Source organism: Opisthocomus hoazin, chromosome 10, assembly GCF_030867145.1.
Source record: "Opisthocomus hoazin isolate bOpiHoa1 chromosome 10, bOpiHoa1.hap1, whole genome shotgun sequence".
NCBI classification, from domain to species: Eukaryota; Metazoa; Chordata; class Aves; order Opisthocomiformes; family Opisthocomidae; genus Opisthocomus; species Opisthocomus hoazin.
Genome location: NC_134423.1, coordinates 17686599 through 17711665, shown reverse-complemented (window position 1 = coordinate 17711665; position 25067 = coordinate 17686599). Strand labels below are relative to the sequence as shown.

The window sequence follows — 25067 nt, the reverse complement described above, 5'->3', positions numbered from 1 at the left end:
CATCTGGGGAGTCGGGGAGGGGGAAGGAATTCCATTTTAAAGTAGGTATGAAAAATACAATTTATTCGCTTTCCCTAACTAGTCTTCATGTCTCCTAGACCTGTATTACTTACGTAGCTGAATATTCAAACAATCCATAATAAGGATTAAACATTTCTTTAGAGAGAAGGAAGAACCATTCCCTGGCCACTCCTCCATAGTCTAAACCTTTTTCACCATCAAATTCAATCCAAAGTCTTGCTTTAAGGAAATCTGCTCTCTTTACAGCTATAATTCTTCTATAAGAATCTTCAAGGATTGTTGTGCGATGAATTTTCATTTCAAATCTATTTGGAATATCACTCTAACAAAAAAAAAAAAAAAAAAAAGAGTATGAAAACATAGAACAGTAGAACAAAACACAGCATCTTATAGTCTTGCACAGTATACAAATTCTGTAAACAGACAAAGAATGGCACACAAATCCTTTTCTTAAATAATCTGGAAACATAACACAATATGATTGACAAGAGCTCTATTTACATATAATTCAGTTAGCATGGAGAGTTTCAGATACCGAGTTCTATTTCATACCAAGAAAACAGGGTTAAAATAAGCATATAACAGGACATGATCAGTTGTTCTGCACGCAGCAAGATATGAAATATTTTTTAACACTGAAATTCATCATATCATAAGCTTGATTAAAAAGAAAAGCTCAGAGTTTATAAATAAAATTATTTTGGAACAATTTTACCTGACTTCTTTCACCTTCTAGTTCAATATTCTAACTATAAGTCTAGATTGTCCTGTTTTCTTACTGAAGACATACGTGACAAATAAGTATTCCTACATTAGTAAAATAAAATCTAAATAAAATAAAATAAAATAAATCAGTTTACTTAAAATGTGAATTCACAGTAACAAATCACAAGATTTATATTTACTATCATCTATGAAAATATTTATATAAAAATATCCAAGGAGCTCATATTTGCTGCCGAGCTTTCAGAGTAAGCCCTTAATAAACTAGGAATAAAACTTTGCTGAACCATTAGATCGCTATATGAGAAGAGAGTATTTTCTTTATTTCACTTGTTTTCAGCCAGTTTATGTCAGCAATTACTTCAGGCAAAACTGAGAAATTCAGTGAAAGTGGGAACAGTAAATTTCGACTCATGTTGCTCCATGACTGGATTAGGACAATGCAATGAAACTCAACATATTGCAAATTTCAAAGAACTAGTCACACACTGAGCAGAAATAATGGATTTTTGAATGCAGAAATATTTAATAAATCAATCTGAAGAGTCTATACTCAGATATGCTTCTGTTTTATTTTCTTATACTCCTTAAATAATTTATCCTCAATGTCCTCCCCCCTCAAAAAAAATTAGAATGTTGCATTTAAATGTAATGCCTATTTATACCCAACAACAGCTTGATCCAAACTATGAGTAAAAAATAACTTGGGGTGGGGGAGCATATTATTTGTAATTTTCCAAGTTGTAAAATACTGTACGATATTATATCACTAATTTACATGTTCACTGAAATATATAGGCCTTTTTCATAATTTCAGAAAGCAGTAAATAACCTAAATTAAAAATAAATAAATTCCTGGTTTTAGTTGCAAATCAACTTTTCATAAAAAAGTTCAAGCAATAATAAAATAAATTACTAAAACCAAATTTAGCTTATTAAAATAGTATTAATTAAATTTCAATCAATCCATTACCCTAATTGTCATTTAGGTATTTGTGAATGCTTAAAAAGGCGATAGTAAAGTATGCTTTAAAATCTACATGTGTATTTAATTCTTAAATTACCACAATTATATTGTGTGGCTGAACTGTCTATCACTTCTTCGATTAGGACAATGATGTCTGAATGAATGCCAAGCTTGTTTGACTGGGAACACAAAAAAAGAGGTGCATATATAATTGTATGCAATTTACACCTCAGCTTGGAATGCATAGGTTTCAGCAATGCTAAAGACAGACTTGGTAGGTAAACGGTGAAGTACGGGCCTAAACTCAAAGGCTATAATTATATACATAAAATACCTCCCAAGAATACCAAATTTGACTGCAGCTGTGCAAAGACTCGTTATCTAGATATCCAGATGCTATTTACAGTCTTCTATGCTATGCTTTATAAATACATCTAGCACTGCCACTTCAAACTAGAACTTGCAAATGAGATTCACAAACTTCAGATTTTAAGACTACAACAATTTATTAGTCATCTAGCCTGATAAAGGTGACAGTACAAATTTCTATCTGAAGACCCTAAAATCTAATAGTTCCAAAAACTATTATATGCTAATCATTGATTTGCAAACTTTTCTGTTGCCAGCCTACTTCCAGGTTCACAACTTTAACCTTTTAGAATTTCTACTTTTTCAGTTAGATTGCTTGCAGTCTTGTCATTGCACAAAGTCACAAACCCTACTGTTGGACTAAAAGTTAATGTTACCAAGTCGCTGTGTCACAAATGTATGTGTGATCAGACAATAAATCTACCTTCTCTAAACATGTTACAAAGTTCAATTTCCTTTCACTTTAATCTAAGCTTTTCTTTGTTTTGGGGCATAAGTTTCTTAACGTTCTGCTGGATTCTTACTGATTACTAACCTGTTTCTTCAATTTCTTTCTGAAGAACTCATACTTCCGCTTATAGTCCCTGGAGTAAGGCACAGCCTTTGGGAAAAAGAAAAAAAAAAAAAAAGAAAAAGCACTTGAGATACTCTAACAATTAATGTAATATAAATTAACCTGTATTTGTGAAACATAGACAATGCATTTAAGTTCTCAGAAAACAGGAACAGATGTTTTACTAAGTATCAGGGGAGACTTTAAATTTCTAAATATATAGACAGTTCAAAACATCTGGAATGAAAAGTACTTCTTTCTTCGGATCATCTGTTCTGACCAGTTCCATAGAATTTATTCTGCACTTTGCTATTAGCTGATGTGGCTGACTAAGATCACTGACTGGCCCAGATCAAAGTGACCAAAATGCCTTTGGTGACTTACACAACGCATAGTCTTTCCTTGCTGTATCATGAGAGACCTGGCTACAAACACCTCTATTTTCCATGGACAGAGAAGGTTGTTTACATATGTGGGCTATTAATAAACACAGATATCAGTTGAACACTAAAACCCATCTATAATTATAACGTGCACCGTCTTTGCAATTAGTCTTGGTAATTTTGCAGTTCAGATTAAGTATCAAGGCCAGATAGTTATTTTTCAGTTGGAAACGAATTTAATTCCTATTAAAGCCATTTTCTTTTTTTCAAGTTTACTTCATGAAATGATCTAGTTATATTTTGGACACTGTGGATAAAAAAATAAAGCTTCTTACCCACTTCAAATCCACCCCTAGTCTCTAAGGAAACTTTCTTACTGCTGTGGGAACTGATTTTTCTTTCTGGCATTTAAAGACCATTTCCCCAGTAAGCTTTCTAAATAGTCTTTAAAAAGAAATAAAAATGCCTTGTTCAAACACCCTGGAAGTTTCATCTTCTAGACTGAGGACCTGATAAATGACAAGAGTTTGTCTGGATTCTGTTAACAATTTTATTGAAAAATATGTAAAGCTACATAAGGAAGGCTTACTGGTCCAGTTATTGCCACATTCTGCAGTCGAGGATCCTCCCATTGTGTTTTCTTTGTATCTGCAAGACATTTCTTTAGTTTAGATAATGTTCAGAAATAAAATGAGGAGTCAGGGGAGAATACTACTCTGTACCTACTGTGGTTTATGAAGAATATTCTTCCATCTGTGTGAGTTCTCTCTTCCCACCCTGGCTGCAAAGGAGACACTTCTATTACAAATTTCTGACTGTATAGTTTGCATAGAACTCAATACGACCTGCAGTTGAGGGGATTCCCCCCCTCCATCTACTCTCAGTAGTGGAATTCAAAATAAAAGTATTTTTTGTTTATTAAAAAAAAAAAAAAAAAAAAATCAGGCTGCGTTTTCTTATGTGCAATTTTTGATAGTGCTAATTTACGTATTTAAGTTGTTGATCTGCAAACCTAGCATAAAACGGTTTACTTACTGGTAACGGGCCCAGGTCTACAGGATCTAGGGAAGTCTTTCTCCTCGGATGAGCAGAAATTTTCAGTCTGGGATCTTCCTTTGAAAACAAAGCAAGCAACATGTTAAAAACTTCTTATTGTTTCATTTTGCTTTTATTTTTTTTTCTCTTTATTAATGACTGTGTAAAGAACATGCCTAGTACCAACTAGATAATCGTTGCACATTCTGCAGGCAGGTAATTCCCTTGGGGATTCTCAGCCGTCCAGTACTTTACAATCATCTTCTAACGACCTTTCACTTTACTACATATATATATAAAAAATCCCTCATTCAACTCAGTTCTAGTGTAATTGAGTCGAATTAATCTTTCCACATGGTTTCTGGCACACCTTGTGCTTTTTGAGTTTGGTCGTTGGGGGCTTTTTTTGTTGTTGTTGCATTTGGTTAGTTTGGGTCTGTTGGCACGGGAAGGGGGGGGTGTGGGGGTGGTATGCGGAAGGTGTTTGTGTTACATGAGGTCTTTCCATAATCCTGAGGAAATGAATATTCACTTTTGAATCAATTTAATGCATTTCTCTGTTTCTCTTTCACCTGACAGTAATATTGACCTACTCTTTAAATGCTGAAGTCCACCCATTAGCACTGCCTAGTGGTGTGTAGTGCCACTCTGTGGAACTGTAGCTGTACAACTCCCTCATCCATATTGTAGCTGCATGTGGCTTGCTTTCTTAAGAATTCACAGAAACATGTGTTGTGCACTGTACCATGTGATAAATTCAAGGTAATGGATTTCCCATTGAAGGTAAGTTTACAAAACTGATTTCTGTTAACAGCGCATATAAGCTATCACAGTTTTACAGTTATGACAGAAGTGTCATTTAAGAGGTGCTTTACATCTGCAAAACAGATTCCTATATACATCAGTATTTTCATACTTCCAAGTTAAACTTTCAAGTGCCAATACAGTTTGTAAAATTCATAACGTTCTACTCATGACAGATATTTTAAATGACTTTGCATTTTTATTACATATGTTCCTTAACAGACATGACACAGCTATCTTGGCACTGAAGAAATCTGCAGAAGTTTGTTGAAAGCAGCAAAGCTTTGACTGGAGAGGAACCAGAATTTCAGTCCCTGTGAGCAGTTTTCCATTACCCATGTTGTAGTTTTGGTATTGTGGTCAATAAAGAATGGTCTCCCATTGGGTGCATGTCGGACTTCCCAGCCTTTAGGGAGAAATCCTTGCTCCATTTCAGGCTGCTGCTGAGAAGGCTGCTGTGATGAATCACTCGATGTTGCTTGTGGTTGTCTTCCTATAGAAACACTTTGCGCAGCTGACAACTGACCTGTTTCCACAGCAATCTATGGTAAATGACCCCCCCCCCCAAAAAAAAAAAAAAAAAATCAAAGCCCTGTAGAGCAATGTATTTTTTTCTGTTAACCTATATTTTTGATTAATGAAAGCAGTTTCATAAAGCAAGTGCTAGACGGTACATAGATTTGTTTAGTCTAATATCAACAACATTGACTAACAATCACTGATAATGCTACCAAGGTTAAAATAGGTCTTTCAGGCTTCTCAGTCAGCTATCACTCTCCAGAAGGCTTTCTTGGTACACTACTAGTAGAGTGAGTTGCCATAAATATTACTGTTTCTAATTCTCATTGCATTCTCTCAGATATGTAGTGCTTTACCAGTTTATGCCTTTCATATGTTCTATTTCAAAGAGGTCTCTAAACTTTCTTTCCATTATGTGAGATCTTTAAAGGTTAAATGATTAAAACCATTAATAATTAGAAGACAGACGGTACCTGTACAACTGGCTTTATCCAGGTAGTGGTTCTAGAATTGTGATCTATATAATATGACCTCCCTTTTTCATCTTGTCGTTCTTCCCAGCCTGCAGGTAGTCCAGATGAAGTAGGCAATAACTAAATATTAGTGATAACAGAAGAAAAACGGTTAAGAAAACTAAGAAACCAACTCTGAAAAGGCTTTCTTCTATCAAATTACAACAACAAAACCAAACTATAATCCAGAAGGTTCAAGATTTTGGAAACTGGATAAAATAGAAAAGCAATATTTAAATCTTTACTGAACAGCACGAAGTGACAGAAACTTGAATTTAAAAAAAAAAAAAAAGAAAAAAGTGAAGTGCCTCATCTAAGAGGATTCATTTATATATCTGGTCTAGGCATAGCTGTTTCAGCCTAGCACTTCTCACTATGAGCTCACTGTAAGTTCGCAGTGTCACCACGAAAACATAATGTAAGGATGCGTGGTAAAGCTTTTAATTACAAAGCAAACAATTTGAAAAACAGAACTCACATCTTTATGGGAAGACCTCTTCTTTCTGCAGGCTCTATCCATGCATTAGGCCAATGTTAAACCAAAACGACAGAGTTGGAACACAAAAGCTTTACAGCTGGACTCCAATCTTACTAGACTCATAAATCCAATTTTGTCAGAACAGCTGCCAGAAGGTGACCAAATCTCATTTAAAATGTCAGCACATAATACACAGTTTTAAGAAAGATTTACTTGAAGAAAATCCTTCAACTTCTCTGCTACACAAGCCTGTGTGTTTTTGAAAGTGACGTACCACTGGATGTGCAGGCTGCTCTTCAACTCTGTATGTTTGCAGGCTACCTCTTCTGCTGGAATGGTTCTTGAAGTCGTGAAGAGGAATGACATATTAGCTATTATTGCAGCTTTAAGGACAGCAGCGAACAGTCAACAATGGTTCTCATTCTTTAGACTATTACAGTTTTTATCCTGAACAAAGTGTCTTATACAGTATTTTGGAAACTACCATTTTAACACTGCTACAAATGTTAAGTTCACAGCGTCTACTATAACCATGAAACAGAGTAATACAGAGGCTTGTGAAAGTTCTGAAAACCTCAGCAATAGATGTTTTGGCACTTAAAACATTAGGGTAGATTGCAACCAGTTACATTACAGTTCAATATACAGTATAGAACTTACTACATTATCTTGTCAGTAGACTAAAGCCGGTGACATATCAGAGCCAACACAACTTTTCAGAGAGTAGATTAAGTTGATAATGACAAGATATGAGAGTCTGAGACATCCAGTTTGAGAAGAGTAATTCAATCCCTGGACTTTGCATAAGTATTCACCTTTCTGCCTAGAGCTACATTTAGATCTCATCTGCTACAATTAATCAGCCATATTTCATCTTGTTCCAGAATTTCCAAGACTATTTGAAGGATTTTTCCCTACCTACATCCCCTTTTAGAATACTTCAAAGAAAAAGCATGATTAAGTTTTTAAATTTACTTTTTTGGGGGTGATGGAGATGAGGGGAGCAAGACTGTCATTCTAGCCAGCTCTTACAAAGAATTTGAACACCTGCCTCTTCCTTTGCTTAGGCCTCCCAAGCAAGCTGAAATAACAGTTTTCTTCCTATCCACAGGATTCTGAATAGCAGAGATCAAGTAAAGTCTTGTTACTTTGCTGTTTCCAGCAACTGGTCACGCCTTTGTACAAACTCAGAAAAACACAGTAAATCCCAAATTTAAATTTGGAATGGCATTCTCAGCATCACAAAAGCTAACGATTTTATTTAAATACCAAAATCTTACAGACTATATGGTCTGGGTCACCTCTACATGCTTTCCTCAATGGACAGTGGATTTCCCAATATCAGGTTACAAGGCTAGTTTTGGAGCTCAGGTTTCACAAGACAGCTGAGCTTACTTAATTGCTTGCTACCACCAAAACCACAAGTCTCACTCCTGGCTACGTACACCTCATGCTTTCTCTTCACCACTGTAGCATTTATCAGACAACCTAGGGTGCTGTTTCAGCTTGCTAAAAAGTTGGGCAGAGAGGAACCTGATGAGGTTCAACAAAGGCAAATGCAGGGTCCTGCACCTGGGGAGGAACAACCCCATGCACCAGTACAGGCTTGGGGCAGACCTGCTGGAGAGCAGCTCTATGGAGAGGGACCTGGGTGTCCTGGTGGACGACAGGTTAACCATGAGCCAGCAGTGTGCCCTGGCTGCCAAGAAGGCCAATGGCATTCTGGGGTGCATTAAGAAGAATCTGGCCAGTAGGTCAAGGGAGGTTCTCCTTCCCCTCTACACTGCCTTAGTGAGGCCTCATCTGGAGTACTGTGTCCAGTTCTGGGCTCCCCACTTCAAGAAAGATGAAGAGCTACTGGAGAGAGTCCAGCAGAGGGCCATGAAGACGATTAGGAGACTGGAGCATCTCTCCTACGAGGAAAGGCTGAGGGAGCTGGGCTTGTTCAGCCTGAAGAAGAGAAGGCTGAGAGGGGACCTTATAAATGCTTACAAATACCTGAAGGGTGGGTGTCAGGAGGATGGGGCCAAACTCTTTTCAGTGGTGCCCAGCGACAGGACAAGGGGCAATGGGCACAAACTGAAGCACAGGAAGTTCCATCTGAACATGAGGAAGAACTTCTTCACTCTGAGCGTGACGGAGCACTGGAACAGGCTGCCCAGGGAGGTTGTGGAGTCTCCTTCTCTGAAGATATTCAAGACCTGCCTGGACAAGGTCCTGTGCAGCCTGCTCTGGGTGACCCTGCTTCGGCAGGGGGGCTGGACTAGATGACCCACAGAGGTCCCTTCCAACCCCTACGATTCTGTGATTCTTTAAACCAGTAACAAACAGAGTTGGGGAAAAAACAGAATAGTTTTCTACAGGGTTAGCAAGCTGAACTCACTGGACTCACTAAGAAGTCAGACAAGTTTCACAACTGGCATAAAGGGCTGTGGAACTGTGTAAATGAGGTCCCTTTTTCGCTGCTATGGAGTCACCAGGTTTACTCAGCCCAGTCATAAAACTTTCTCCCAATATTCACAATGAAAAATGAGTTATCTTGAAACTTGTCCTAGTGGAAAAAGTAACCAATATAGTACAGTTCCCTTAGAACAGGATATAGACAGCTTCCTTCATCTCTAGTTTTCAGCAGTATTCAGTATGACATTAGAATAATACGTAGACTTGCATACTCAAAAATAGTTAATGCAAGTCTGTTTTAATCTCAGGCAGGAATTCATAAATGCAAAGTGGGAAAGCATAAAATGTTTGATTAGACGGGGTTCTACAGTAAAAAAATTACTCTTAAATTCCCTGTATTTGAGATTAAATTAAAAATATAATTGTTAATATAAAGTATTTATGGATCTAATTCTATCAGTAGTAACATTTTGTACAAAATAGTATAGATATTTCTGTATATTAGAACAATGAGAAAATAATTTACTGTGTAGGCTGCTGACTGGCCAGTAGCTGAACTTCCAGAGGTAGTAAGTCTAGTATTCAATTCTTCTGCAAGATGAGTCTGTATATCACAATTACTCTGCGAGAGAGGTATTTGAATGTTCTGATTGCTGTACATAGTTGCCTCATCTTCAGTTACAATTTCCCAGCTCTTTAAAAAGAAAATAAGGAAAAAACATTTTTAAAAAGTAGTTCCAAGTCACAAATAGTTAAGACAAGCTTTTTAACTAGATTATAAAGTTATTTGCATTTCAGAAACATTTAGAGATTGTTTTTACCTCAGGGGAATCTCTGCTGTCTAGATTATCTGTATCCTCTGATATCTGTCGCCGATGAGTGAACACATGCTGGGCCTCCAATTGCACACTACCAATATCTGCAACAGCTACATTGTCCCTATTGGGGAGGGAGAAAATCAGCATACAGTAGCCATATTTCACCTCTCAACGGGAAGCTAAGCTAACAGCAAAAACATACATTACTTACAGTCAAAAAATAAGACCAAAACAGAAAAAGATACAGTCATGAGCTATAAAAATGAAACTATTTAAAAATAATAAGCATCCATGTCAACATCAAGTATAAGTTAAACTAAAGAACCAGATCGCATTCCAGGTATTATTTTTCCTAATTCACATGCGGGGTGGGGACTGGGGGGGGCGTGATTTGGAAAACAAGATAAATAATTTAATAGAGTCTCTGCTGGGAAGTAGGAACCAGGTTTATAGCTGGAAAATAACTTCCTTTCCATTACTATAGTTACTTCCCTTCACAATTGCAACCAGTTTCTATCTGAATGCCTACTTCCAGAGAACAGGAAGAGTACTGTGCAGCTAAATTGACCACTAGCCAGTGACCATTACATGTGGGCTTGAAGGTTAAGCTAGGCAAAGCTCTACTAATTCTCAAGCTGTTTGCTTTCTAGTTCACCCTGTTTTCAATGTAACTAGACTGAACTAGTTACACTGCTTAATACAAGACTTGAATTTTCAGGCCAAAAGACATACTGAGCAGTTGGTCTCTTCCACTGTGTTCTTCTGAATTCATGATTGACATAGTAGGTCCTGCCGAGGATGTCTTGCCTTTCTTCCCAGCCTGAAGGCAGCGGAGGAGATTCCTGTTGCTGCTGTTGTGGCTGGCTAGCAGCATCTGGTTGGTCCAATATAATCCACCCAGGCTAAGAGACATTAATATTACCAAAGTTGAAAAAGTATCCCAATTTATCAAACCACACCTTTTTATGTTGCAGTTCCCCTACATCTTAAGCCAGTAAGATTGGCTCTGGGTTTTATCGTGTTTATTTCTCAAGAAATGACAGGACAAGTGATGCATGCAGAAACCTTATTTTTAACCCAAGTTCGTTAAATATATTAGCATCAAAAGTTATTTATTCTAGGAAAATTCATAGAACAGAGTAAAAAAAAAATCTTTTCATACATATGCTGCAAAGGTACTAGTCAGCTGAGCATACCATTTTGTAACAGTTTAATTACAGCAAAGGTGGTAATGCTGATAACAGTTGTTTAAGGTCTTGGAAAGAAATCCATTGATCTAAATCGGATATGCTTACAAAAGATTACAAATGTAAAGTAGTTAAGATCAAAATATCCCTATAAATTAGAGAGAGCTGAAATTCTAAAACCAGCAAGATGTCAGTGTCTGGCTGGCTGTGGCCAAACAACATTAGACAGCAGTAAAAATACTGGGCAATGATACTTCCATTAATTCTAAACCAAGAAAAGTTATGTAGACATATGGCAAGTCACTACCAGAACAAAACCAAAAGTCTAATGTATGTTTTCTTTTTTAGATATACTGACAAAGCCACTCCTTTAGTTAGAAAAACTGCTCCAGAATTTTTTTGTAAGTCTACAACTTCTATGTAAGACACAAGCAATTGCTTTTAACCGGTTTGTTTCTAAAATATTGTTTATTGCTTAGTGATCCCTAACATTCATTTTTAGTGTAACTGCCCTTAATAGCTGAAGACCAACTGTTTGCTAGGCTTTTCAGCAACAAACACATCTTTTCCCACCTCCAATTCTTCAGCGTGTTCTGTGGTTTCTTCTTCAGACCCATTGCTTTTAGGTAAGTAAGTCATTTTTAATCTAAGGTGGCCTTTAACTCTTGATTTATGGCTGCAGAAGAGAAAATACAGTGTTCTTATTGTGCATGTTCAAAATTACTATCTGGAAATAAAACAGCTGAAAAAGCACAGCAAGAGGATTATTCTTAAATTTCTCAACACAAACTTGGCTTTCTATAGTTTAAGTTAATGAAGTTCTATATGGTGCTGAGTGTTCAGATTTCTCAATAGACCTTGATATTTTGTACTACAGCTGGAAACCTTTCTTTCCAACTCACTCTTCTGAAAACTTCCCTAGTATCCAGTGCATAACAATAAACAACAAGAAAATATGAATAACGACAGTTTAATATAACTTGACTGCGCGCAGACAATCTATCAAGCATTATTTCAAATTACAGGACTACTTTTACTAAAACTTTAAATTACAACAAGCTTATATACTGCAGCATCTGCCTCTCTGTATTTAGCTTAATGCATCATTAGAAGCCTGAAAACAGGATTTCTCCATATTGATTTTATCTAATAATTTCACTTGGTAAAGAAAGCTGCCAAATTATGTCATCTGTTTGACTATTGGTATACAAAAAAGAAAATAAGCATTCTGAAAATATCACTAATGATTCAACTGGATACCTGTACATTATCTCATTAAAATAAAGAAAAAAAATCAAACACAAAACCCCCATGACACTACAGTGTAATGCTTTGCTTCCCCCCCCGCCCCCTGTGGGGAAAAGGTGAATTAGATTTTCTGATATGCAGAAAAGCATTTCATGTTGGATTACAAACATGTTCATTCAAATCGTATTTCGGTTTCAGAAAAGCCCACATCCCTTTGAAACAGGAAGTAACCAACTATCTTACTTTCCAATACAACAGTTACAGTAATTCACTTCATACTCTTAACATGCTGATAATTCTTACTCAGCATAAGGTATTGGTAAGGTAGTAACCTTATTACTAATATTCCTAAGCAAATGCAAATACGAGCAAAACTGAAGAACACGCATAAACAATACTAAAGCATTTAAAAGTTACAGTAAGATTTCAAGGCAGAAAAGAGCCTGAATCTGTGGCAGTCTCTCTTATTACAAACCACTGCCAAATTCTTGTGGTAGCCACTACAAGAAGAGGTCAGAACCTTGACTAACAAAAACAACTGAAGTTAATTCATGTAGAGACAGTCATTATTATTCTTCATTCATTTATAAGCTAGGAGATGTTAAATTTGGAAAAATAGGAGATCAAAATGAAACTTCACAGTCACTAACTCTGTTAAAAACATTGATCTGCTAAAAAACAATATGTAAAATATTTTTAAAATATTCTTTCTGCTACCAGTGTTGCTGAGAAAGATCTATAGATCGCACATGTTCTGATGTTCTTTCTAATTGGAACCTATTATCTGAGAGATGAGGACACACATTTAATGCATCTTATTTCTAATAGAAGTTGCTAAAAACTGCTCAGATTTAGGTTAAGAATCCACATTTCGAGAACAAAGATGACACTAATATCAATGTCAAAGTGTTACCTATCACTTAAAAATTCCTTGTTTTCTTAACACAAGCCTTCCTAAATGTTAAGCAGCTTTTCAAGTTTTGTTATGTTTACAATTAAGGTCACATGAAACGGTTTACATGAAACAGGCAAACGAAAGAGACAGGAAGGCAGGAACCAATTTCAAGCTGACATGGGATAAATGAGTTATGGCGTAGCGCTGGTCACTGATTTCACTGTTCAGTGAAACAGTAAATTGTGCAGATGAAGTTATAATGAGAATTATATCATGGCCTGAACAATTGTTTATTCTTAACAAACTATCTACAAGTATTTAAACAAATGCCGACTTTTTAGTAGAACCACAAATATCCTACTCCATTGATGCTTACATTTCTTTGACGAAAACATAAAAATTTAGACAATATTTGCACACGTAGAATAAATCACATAACAGCAGTGTTTAGATATGAAAATCAGAATTTTTATGTGGTATTTACTAACCTTCTGGGATGAAGAACAAAATCCTTAAATGTATAGGGTCTCTCCATACTTGGATTTTCTGTCTGGAATAAGACAAGATTTTTCAAGAAAAATCAAAAACTTGAAGTTAAAGAAAATGATCAGAAATTTACAATCAGTTTCTTTAAAGGCCAACTAACATTTTAAAATGTAAACTACAGGTCTGGGTACAGTAATAGCAATACCAGCTTTAGTCTCAGTAACAAGGCTAATTCCCCAGTTGAAGGAAAAAAAAACAAAACCAGCACCTTTCCGTATATACATATATTACAGTTTCTAAAGCACAGAACGTCTACCCCACCCTGGCCCCCGTTTAGCCTGAAATGAAGAAACAGATTCTCAATTTTCACATTTAAAAGATCTACCATAACTCTTTCTCCTCCCTCAGTATTTTTCAAGTATTTTTTACACAGAATATACATAAAAAGCCATTTCTAGCTTTAGGACTTGGGGATGAAAAATAATTGCAAAAGAATCCATTCTGAGAACATATCTGTTCTGATTTACAGAAGTGAAGTTGCTCAAGAGAAAGAGGCATAGAAGTTCACAGACATCACTTTATAAACATACATCCCAGGTACAGGTAGAGGAATACACAAGAGGGATCATTAAAGAAAACAAAGATATTTGTTTTTCTGGTTAACATAAATATTTATAATCCAGCTGAAGTTCTACAATTCTTACAAAAACACTTGATTTTTACAATACTATATGTTTAGGAACATTTGTAAATCTCTTACTGTTCTCCCCAGCTGTTTGTAAATTCTGGGGAGTATCTCTAGATTCTCGTTCATCAACACATTTTAACCGTTTCAAGAAGTACTGTATAATATGAGCAAAACCTTGCAATTGTTGTATCTGTAAGCCTTTTAATGAAGAACAACGGTACACGATGCAATCCTTGAAGGTTGAACTAATTCCACAATAGTATTTTCAAAAAATATCTAATGTGTGTCAACATTTGATTGGAAAGAATCAACAACAAAAAATCCAGAATTTAAAGGTTAGACACTATAAAGTTACAGCTTCTAGAATTTTATTTGGAACTGTTGAGCTTTGTTATGAAGAAGTCCTAAATTTAAGCTGTCTAAATTTTACTGAATATGATAACTATTACACTGAATCTCAGCCAGAAAAATGCTCTCTTGTATTTTAGACATTTCAGTGTAAGTTCTTATTAATACTGTTTTGAAATACTACACTCAATTTGAAATGTTCCACCTTCACTGAATTAAAATGCAGATCTTCAATCCCATAACGATGTATGTGTTACACTGGTGTTATCTGCAAGATCAGGTTCTATACTTATAAAATTTATTGTCTTACAACTAAGGTAAATATTTATTTGAAATAAAAATGCAATTAAGCTTGGATTTTTGGTTTGTGGTTTTTTGGGGGGGTTCTCCCCACCCAACATTACATTATTTCTACCAACACACAGACACACACACACACAAAGACACTGTGGAAATACATCACAGAGGAGAGAAAAAGATTATGCTCTTAATCTCAGTTTCATAATTATTTTTCTGGCTTCCCAAAGAAGAGTTGTGCTAGATTCAATGATAGATTACACTTGGATTAACACATTTTGGTTTTGGAAAGAGCAAATTCATAACTGCCAACTATCTCACCTTGCAGGTGATTTGCCCTTTTTACATCCCTGATTACTAGCTCTTTTTAGTTATAAACAGTCTGCATTTGCACGGTACCAAGCAAAACCAAAACTGAATGTAATAAAGAATTTATAAACTGATTTTATGTATCCAAGATATATTTACTTATGTAAATTAAAGACTTTCAAAAAATCCACCTATTTGAAAATATATACATATATATATATATTTGTATATATTTGAAAATGTTTGTATATCTAGAGCCCCCAGCACAAGAAGGACATGGACCTGTTGGAGTGGGGCCAGAGGAGGGCCACAAAAATGATCCGAGGGCTGGAGCACCTTTCCTATGAGGACAGGCTGAGAGAGTTGTGGCTGTTCAGGCTGGAGAAGAGAAGGCTGCGGGGAGACCTGATTGCGGCCTTCCAGTACCTGAAGGGGCCCATAGGAAAGATGGGGGAAAATCTTTTTATCAAGGCCTGTTGGACAGCACAAAGAGTAATGGTTTTACACTAAGGGAGGGCAGATTTAGACTGCATATAAGGAAGAATTTTTTTTTACAGTGATGGTGGTGAAACACTGGCACAGGTTGCCCAGAGAGGCAGTGGAGGCCCCATCCATGGAAGCATTCCAGGCCAGGTTGGATGGGGCTCTGGGCAACCTGATCGAGTTGAAGATGTCCCTGCTCACTGCAGGGGGATTGGGCTAGATTGCCTCTAAAGGTCCCTTCCACCCCAAAGCATTCCATGATTCTGTTTCAGCCAGTAAAGTACATTGGATTTAAATGGCAAGACCAAGTAATTAAGAACAAGGAACCAGGAAGGCAAAACCAAACAGGAGACAGAGAAAAGTCAATGTTTGAAGAAGGTAAGAAAACAGCCATGAAAATACTTGAGTGAGGCTCTATAAATTAGTTCATGCTAAAAAAATAAGGAAAGGAAATGCACCAATATCTCAAAAAAACTCCTGATATTGCTGTGCAGTTTTAGTGGGAAGTGAAAACACAGAGTCTTCTCCAGAGGGAGATTATAGCCAGTCTTCCCAACCCACCTGACTGAGGGAGAGCAGTTAGTCTGATCTCTCATCCCAGGTGCACTGGGAAACGGGACACACCTGTAACTACTCCTGACATGGTTCTTACCAGAGTGGAAGAACAATTGCTCTGTTTTGCCACAGTTATTCTGTCTTTAAAACAGTTGCTGATAAATCTGTTAGTATTCGCTACTGTTTTGAGACCTCAGAAGAAAATGAAAAGGCTTAATTATTTCAATGTTCTTGGTGATCTTTCTTTAATGCTAAGAATGTGCTTTGCAAAAATAATACAAAAATGAAAACTTGAAAAAAATAGTACAAAGCAACACTGGCTCTATTTCCCACTTTACCCTCCTCTACCCTCCTCTTTATCTGTTTATGGGAATATTACAAGTTAATTTGTAGACTTTAAAGAAACTGTTTTAAGAAATATGACAGCAATTACCATCTCGTCTTGTCTTTAAGACTGTTTCAAATCTTGCATTTTTATTCTTGAAAAAACTAAAAGCACTCCTAACTCTTGCAGCAGTGGCAACCAGTATCTAAACACAAGGTAACCTATATTTTTTTGAAATATCAGCACTAAAAAACCTCTAACAACTCTCCAAAAGAAAAACAAAAAAAAACCCCCACAGAGCAGGAGCATTTAATCACTTATCAGTACTGTTAACTTCCTTAAATGACTAATACAGTTGCATACCGAATCATTTCTCCCTTTCACAATCTTAAAACAAAAACAAACAAACAAAAAATACAAACCGGTAACTGATAAAGAGGAATATCCACTTGCCCAAGAAAATCATCTCGAGTCTACAGAAAATAAAAACAAACAAAAAACATGGAAAGTTTAAATTTGCGAAGTGCTTTAAAAACATTGTTCCAGAGCCCCGATAGCATAGTAATGCTTCCTAAGAATCTGAAGACACGCTTAAATCACAGACACCAAAACTTTCTCTGCACAGAACAAGTTCTTATTGACCCAACACTTAAAGCCTTGGACAGTTCTGCCTTCCTCAAAATAAGTGAAGTTTGAGGGAGCTGGGGGTGAAGGTTTAGATTATTTTTTAAATTATATAGACCAGTGCTAATCAAACAGGAGAGAGTTGTTCAGCATGAGGGCTGAGACTGTCAACATCACCAGTAGAAACATCACCTTAATGGGCAAAGAATAAAGACACTTCTTCCCTTAGCTGTTTCGGTAAAATAATTGTCTTGGTATATATGCTTAAGTAACTAAACATTTATCACAGATTAACACAGAACTAAATACTTTACTCCTAGGAGTGCCTGACAATTTCTGTAAGCCTAGGCAGCTGTTGAAAACAGTCATATATAAACATTATTTTCTTTTCAAAATAATACAGCTACTGTCAAAAATAAGACAAAGCAAAAACAAGTTTCATCTGTGATAAGTGCTTTGGAAGTTCCAGCAATTCCAGTGGTCCCAAGCCTGGCAGCAGGAGCTTCAAGTTTGGCATCTCCTCTACCCCCTGCCCAACATTCCTGTTGATGTCTACAAATGTGCTAAAATTCATTTTAGCTACAAAAAAATACCATTTGCCTACACACATTGGAGTTTAGTTTTAACAAGTAAAATCTGAAAGTTTCTGCCCTGACTTGGATGCCTGGACTGTCCGACTACGACCAGACTATGCCTGCAGCAGCTTTGGAGCTGGATTCCTTCCAGCCTACGCTGCAGTACGAGGGGAGGGACTGACAATCCATGGTATCACTGTACAGTTTACTTTCGATCACTGACTTTTGCCTGCCAAAGAAATTAAGATTTTAGTACTTTACGTAGGTAATTTCAGTATTTGCCAATAATCACCATCAACAGTCAAAGTATTTGACTTCTTTTTGGTTTACTGGAGCATATGCTGAGTTGTTTCAAGTTCATTTGTGATTTGAGAGCCTTTGCAAACCTCCACAAAAGCAGGAAAATGTATTATATGAGTCATTTAACATGAAGACATATCACTGCCTGTGTGCCAAAATCAAGAGGGCATGAAATTTTTAAGGTATGTATAAGCCTATGGCATTTTCAAAAATCTACACTGTAACAAGACTACGCATTTTTGCATAGACAGAGTAAGGAACTGTGAAAGTCTTCAACAGTGTAGCCTGTACAGCTTCTGGATTTCCAGTCTTCCTGATTTTTCCAGCTAAGAAAAGATTTGGTGCCTATTCTTTCCTCAATCTGTTGCTGTACCACAAGCTTTCATTCAAACTCATCACCCAAGGATTCTGACAGCCTTCTTCCTTAAAACTTTCCACTATGACGCTCTGCATCTCACATCTTCTCCCCTCACCTCAGGGCAAAGCCATGCATTTCACCTTTCTTCTAGCAGAGCTTGTCATAGATTACAATACACTAGAAATCTAGAGATAGATAACTTTAAATTGAATTTCTAGCATGTCTCATACTTGGATTTGAAAGGGAGGGGGGAGTGGAAACAGAAACAAAACACCCACCTTTTTAGTTCACAAACTCATTTGAGATAAACAGGTTTTCATACCTGAAGAGTCTGAAGCTTCCCTGAACTACTGAAGGAAAACTCTATTATTATAGATCACAAGCTTCTGGAAAAATATAGCTACCATTTTTGCCTATGAGGTTCTTTTTAAAATGGCACAGCACATACCTTAGACATGTTAAAAGGCTTAGTATTTGTAAAGTTCTTGGCAATCCTCAAGTGGAACATGCCTTTCAAATAAATTACTGGAATGTGGGACAAAAGTCTGCCGTATTTTAGAAAACCTCAGAACATAGTGTTTGTTACCAGCATTATTTTAGTTCACGCTGCTGTTATTCACTTTATTACTCTGCTGCCTCTCCCGCTATTTTCAGCAGAGCTAGCCTCAATAAGCAACCTTTAACAGCACTTTCTCCTCTAGCCAGAGAGTAAAATCCTCCAGTGGAGATTTTTGTTGACCGCCAAGCACATCTAATACACAGATCAGATAGCAGGAATGCTCTTTAGCAATGTGCCTCACTATGACAAGCTGACTAACTGCCTTCAAAGAAGTGCCAAAGCAGCTTTGAAACAGACTTCGCACACATTAACAATTAAATGCCAATGGAGTTGAAACTGTTTGGATCATTGTTTCATGAGAGCAGGCATCCTAGTTTTTTCAAGACGGACAAGTGGGTCAGTTGTTCTTGTCAACTTCTTATTTCTTAACAGCCAGAGAACTCAAACTTTCTCCTTGCCAAACCAGAAGTGCATAAGCCTCAATTAACGATACAGTACATTAACAAAGAGGCCTTTTATTTTACCGATTCATTGGTTTAGTCTATAGCAAGTTATTAAAAACATGTGAGGACAGACAGCTGCTGTATACAATACATTTAAACAACTCTAGTGCAATGCCAAAGCGAGTGCTCAAACAGGAAAAGCACTGAAAGGAATCCAGCCCAAAACTCATTTTAATCTTTTATGAATATGTACTTAATAACCCTTAACAGTTACAATTTTGGATTTTTTTCTGCAATTCCTATAAGAAATTGGATAGAAGTAGATTTTAAAAGGACATGCTTATCTGAGTCCCACACTTAAAAGCAGTACTGAGAACATTACCTGTAGTTTATCAGGTCTGAAAGACAGTTAACTGAATTTAATGCCTTTCTTAATTGCTGGATTCACCACAGTGCCTTTTGAAATAGCTCTTGTGTAAGACCAGGGTGTTGAAATAACAGGTATTTTCTCTACCAACTGTTGTGACTAATATTTGCTGGTGTTAGTGCATGAAATAGAACCTAAGTATACTCCCAGTCTTTTTCCAACTAAACAGATAGCTAGTTGTGCATAAGTTGGTCTTCCAACAGAAATCTACAGCTGTATGGCAAAATGAGAAAGCATACAGCTTTTATTGGAGGGAATATAAAGTATCAATTCAAATTGAAAAAACAAATAGTGATCCAGACTATCACTACTTAAGAAAACAAGAGCTCAATAGATCCCTTATAAAGCCAACATTCTTCTTGCTTAAACACCCAAACATCAACATTAGTTACAAGGTAAATGAGAATGAAAAAAAGTCCTAAGCTACACTAGCAACTTCCAAGTATTTTTCTTTTCATGCCGCACTGAGTATATTATTTGGTTCTCTTAAACTCCCAATCGAGAAAAGTAAGCTTTTTTACTTCCACAGAATAGTGCCAGCATATGCTATTCATCATGGGGAAATAACCGTTTCAAAGAAAAAAAAACAAAAAAAAGTCAATTATCACTTTAAGATCTTACCAAACTCATGGATTCTAAAAGTAATGTTTTCTCTGTCTTGCAAAGCAATAAATACTTTGTTGCATGGAATTTCTTAAAGTCCCAGTCTCCCCTGTTTTTAAGGGGGAGAGGTACAGCGTGAAGAGATTTTTTTTTTTTAATGACATGTAGGCATTTCTTTTTAGTTGGCATCTATGATCAAATATCTATGATACTGAGATACAAGAATCTATCAATGTTTTCAAAATAGAGAAAATACACACTCTTAGATCAATGGTTATTACGCAACACACGTTCCTGCAGGACCTTGAGCCCTGCTGGCTGCTTCAACAGCAAGGTGTCAGCATAACATGCCTCAGCAGTTTTACCATCTGTTTAACAGACAGTATTTAGAAATGACACTGAAGTTATTTTCACTAATTCTCCCTTGCTTCCAAAGATATTTTTGGACAACTGCTTCTCTAAAAAGACCAGAGCAAAAGCATCATCCGTTTCTCAATTTAGAGCTTACACTTTTTATATAGAACCAGAATCTCAGATAGCTTCCTTAAAAGTTCATATTTAGTCTACAGCAATTCTATAACATTCATATATTATTCCACTCAATGTTTGCTACTTTGAGAATTTGTGCTTAAAAGTTCATTAACAAAGCCATTTAAGGTAGCTTTTTTTTGCATATAAGAACTCATTTTTACATAGATCACAGGAAAACAAATTACATAACTGAAGCATACTTAAACACAATAAACAGAGAACAAGTCAAAAGTTAGTAATGTGTATATTTTGTTCATCAGGAATTTGATTTCCTTTGATTTTATGGACAGATGTGCCAAATAAGCTACCATATAAAAAGTAGGAATATTACATTTTATGAGAAGTCAAGAGCCAATCCAGATTTGGCCTCTTGTGTTAAACCAGCCAACAATAAAAAAGAAAAATTCAGAAAACAGCATCAAATATTTAATTAGGTACTATTTTGACAAGCTGTTCTGACATCAAGTCAGTTAACCTCATAGTAGTATAAGAACATAAGACTTGTGCATCTATTTCTGGAAGCTTTTGTGCCAAATCTTAAGACTTCAAATAAAGTCGGGGAAAAAAAATCCCAACTTCTTGTAGTAACAACTACAGGTGCACTTTTACCTTCACCAATTAACACTTTAAAGCTTAAAACACACTCAAAAAATTTAAAATCCTATCAAAAGATAAACTGCACATGTAATTTACTCCCTGAAATGAGCAACAGACAAACCAGATATGAGAAATGTTAACCACACTGGCTAATTAATACACTCAGCTGAAGGACTCAATACACAGTCAACTTTTTGTTATTTAGAACAAGAGGGCACACACAGAATTAAAAAAAAAAAAAAAAAAAGAAAAAGACATCAAACAATTTGCCTCCAAAAGGCAGATAGGCAATTGGAGCATCTCTGCATCATGATCTCACTCCTGGGAAGTTTACTAGGTCCAGCAGACTGCCACATAGATGCACAGAATCAGGCTGAGCCTGGAAGCTGCTTTTTCCAGCCCTAAATATAATCTTGAGCAGTTGGCTCAGGCTGTACAAGTAACAGACCCCTTCTAAGAAATTTCTGTGAACATGGACCTACAGCAGGGCCGGATGCAGGCTCAATGGCCTCAGCTTACTCCAAAGTTAGTCCAGCAGTTTTCAAAAGCATTCTTAAGTGTACTGGTCTCAGCTGCTGTTGATCCAAGTTCAAAATGAACACTAACTCCAGAATCCCCAGCACCTTTGCACCAGCACACAGCTAGCAGCCGCTGCCAGCCATGCTGCAGTTTTCCATGCTCTTCTACACTCTGCCTAGTCCACCGCTGAACTGGAGCCCCAAGTCCTACCTATCGGCCTCTCCCAGCTCCAAGCCCACACCTACTGCTGTCAGTCCTAAATGCAGACACAGATGATCTGGCTACAGCAGAACTCACTGGTTTGTCTTAAGCTGTGCAATGCTCAAGTTGTAAGTCCTATCTGTCCAAAACCAGCCTGCATGAACTGACCTTGGATGCCTCAACTTCAGTGACACAAGGCAGCTATAACGCAAATAACCCACCCACAATTACTTTAACAACAAAAGCAGTATTACAATTTATTTCAGATAAGCTCAACAACATTTCTTACTAAAGTTTCGTTATACTTCCCACATTAGACACTGGTTTTATTTGCCTATAATTTGCCAGATGTTAACCACTTTGGATAAATATTTGTTCAAATCAAACTTATTAGAAACAATGAAGACTACAACAACTGGCTAAGGTAGAAACTATTAAAAAAGAAATAATGTTCATAAATTCTGGAAACCTTTTTCTTCAAAAAGCCCTTGTGCTTTCACATTATTGAACAAGGCCGCCTCCATTATGCTAGGAAAATCAGACTGCCAGAGGCATCATCTAGATCTAAAAGAGTCCAGTACTATGTTTCTTCCCACATTCCTTTTACTGAGTAGCTGGAGTGTCCCATTCGCATTTTAATGCGCCCTAACTTCAATGACTCCAATTCAACTTTGTTTGTAATTTCAGACAGGAACTTGTTGATGTCCTTCTTAAATTCTGTTTGCTTATGTTCCAGTTGATACAGCTGAAAGCGGCCCAATGTCTCAAACAATAATTGCATCTATCTGTAGACTTTTTAATTTACCATAAACTGCCATGACGGGGGGGGGGGGGGAGCGCGATGTACTCTCTTGAAACAGAGATGATTATAGATCCATAAACTAACACTGAAATGAGCTAACAAATATTTTGTTGGCTGCATTCCCAAATCAGCATGTTCTGTTTGTCACAGCGAGTGAGGAGAAAGTTCACGTGAAACAGAGACACTTAACAGAAATGCAGGGCAGTCCCATTCAGACAAAGATAAAAGTCAGTTATAAGCAAATAACTTGCCTGAAAAGGCCATTCAGTTTTGCTTGCTTGCTCAATCAGTGAAATTCATCCACTTCCGGAGGACGAGAAAACACATGTTGGAACACAGAACACACTCAGCCCAGGGTGAGGCTAGAACTTGAAAGAGCATTTCTACCATTTGATCCTAGCTGGCTGCAAGGGCTGAGCACACACCAAAGAACCTAGTAGTTAGACGGTCTGTGTAGCCCTGTATCCTCTCCCTAGTAATGACCAAGAACAGATGCTTAAGGAAATAAAAAAAGCAGCGAATAGTGCTTCCTCTGATGGAACTGAGTTTTCTCAGTTTCTGATGAATAAAGTGGTCTTGGACTTTTTGAACCTGATGTTAAAATACATGTTAAGAATATAATACCCTTTGATGGACCTTTCTTCAACTTACCTAAACTCTTCTTGAAATCGAATTCTACTCTTGGTATGCACAACGTTTTGCAACAGTGAGTAAGCTCAGCAACGCATAAGGGAACATACTTTTTTTATAAGAGCGGATTCCCTTTTTAAGTTCACCTCCACTGAACTATACTTTTTATAAAACTCCCTTTATACTATTCCCCACCCACCCGCAACCTGAAAAGCCCTTGGTCTACTTAGTATCTCCTCATGTGAAACTTTTCCCAATCCTGTGATCCTTCTTGGTGTTTTTCTAGTTCTGTTACACATCCTTTCTGAAAAAGGATGACCAGAAATATGCATGCCATGCACATACGTGGATTTGTACAACTCCAGAACGGTGTTTTTGATTTTGTTAGTTTATTCCTTTCCTAATAAATCCTAACCTTCTATTTGCCTTTCAACTGTCAACAAGATTTGAGCTGACATTTTCAGCATGTCACTCACCATGACATAAACTATCTCCTGACCAGTATGGGAGACCATTACCATGCATGCATCATTAGCTGTTTTTCCTCTGTGTGCAGTACTTGACATTTATCAACACTGATTCTCAAATTGTTCATTCTGCTGTCTAGTCACTCACTACCATGAGATTTTTCTGCAACTTCAGAGGTGACAATTTAATTTTCGCTTTTGTTTCTTATTTTTAATTAGTTGTCATCAGTGAGGAAGCTTTTTTCTGCACTTAGGTCTGGAGAGTATTTTTCAGAACTTCTGCTAAGGGATCTTGTCAAATGTTTTGAAAAGCTTGGTGCCCTGCATTAACCAGCTCACCCATCTTCACATGTCATTGCTTAGTTTGATTTGTAAGACAAAATTTCCTTTCATGAAAGCAGTGTTCAATCTCCCTCCTTTTAAACACAAAATGTGTCATATGTTTACTAATTCTATTCCATGTATTTTTTCTCCCAGACCAGCCTGTTGCAGTAGCCTGTAGTTCCCATGTAGATAATTTTAAAATACCTGCGCACTACTTACCATCTTCTTTCAGTAAGGGAATCTAATAGATTAAAAGATTATTCATTATAGTTAGTATTTCAACAATTTTATAGCTGAGCTTCTTGACAATTCTTGGGAGAATACCTGCAGGTACTATTAGTTTTGTTAAGGGCTTCTGTCTTATGCTATAATGCTTACAAAGACTATGATTTCTACATCACCATAACATTCACCAAGAAACGTTTTTGTTTAACCCAAAGTGTTGACCTAATTTCTCACAGAAAGCAAAAAGGATGTACCATTAAAAAAAAAAGCAATGATCGTGGTCTCATATCTGAAAGCCTGCAACTTATTTGGCTAGTCAGTAGTAAAGGGAAGAACATCTTTACCTTGCCTTAAAACAAGATTTACTTCAACACATTCTTAAATGTATATTAAGTCTTAAGAGACAGAATAACTACAGCTTGTGGCTACATTAAAGAAGCCACACCATGAATGTTTCCCACTCTCTCATAGTAGATTCA

At 36.7% G+C, this 25067-nt stretch overlaps 1 protein-coding gene across 2 annotated transcripts in view; it reads right to left on the bottom strand.

Annotated features, from left to right (window-relative positions):
- The window catches only part of NEDD4 (NEDD4 E3 ubiquitin protein ligase), a 62783-nt gene that overhangs the window by 10353 nt on the left and 27363 nt on the right, over positions 1 to 25067 (bottom strand). For both annotated transcript variants that reach the window (XM_075431567.1, XM_075431566.1), the window contains 14 exons: positions 16826 to 16876; positions 13401 to 13462; positions 11343 to 11445; positions 10315 to 10484; positions 9586 to 9703; positions 9291 to 9458; positions 6639 to 6704; positions 5848 to 5967; positions 5191 to 5397; positions 4052 to 4129; positions 3743 to 3797; positions 3606 to 3664; positions 2616 to 2681; positions 114 to 343 (listed from right to left, as the gene is read on the bottom strand). In XM_075431567.1, the coding sequence (XP_075287682.1) occupies positions 114 to 343; positions 2616 to 2681; positions 3606 to 3664; positions 3743 to 3797; positions 4052 to 4129; positions 5191 to 5397; positions 5848 to 5967; positions 6639 to 6704; positions 9291 to 9458; positions 9586 to 9703; positions 10315 to 10484; positions 11343 to 11445; positions 13401 to 13462; positions 16826 to 16876 (1553 nt within the window). The remainder of the gene's footprint in view (positions 1 to 113; positions 344 to 2615; positions 2682 to 3605; positions 3665 to 3742; positions 3798 to 4051; positions 4130 to 5190; positions 5398 to 5847; positions 5968 to 6638; positions 6705 to 9290; positions 9459 to 9585; positions 9704 to 10314; positions 10485 to 11342; positions 11446 to 13400; positions 13463 to 16825; positions 16877 to 25067) is intronic.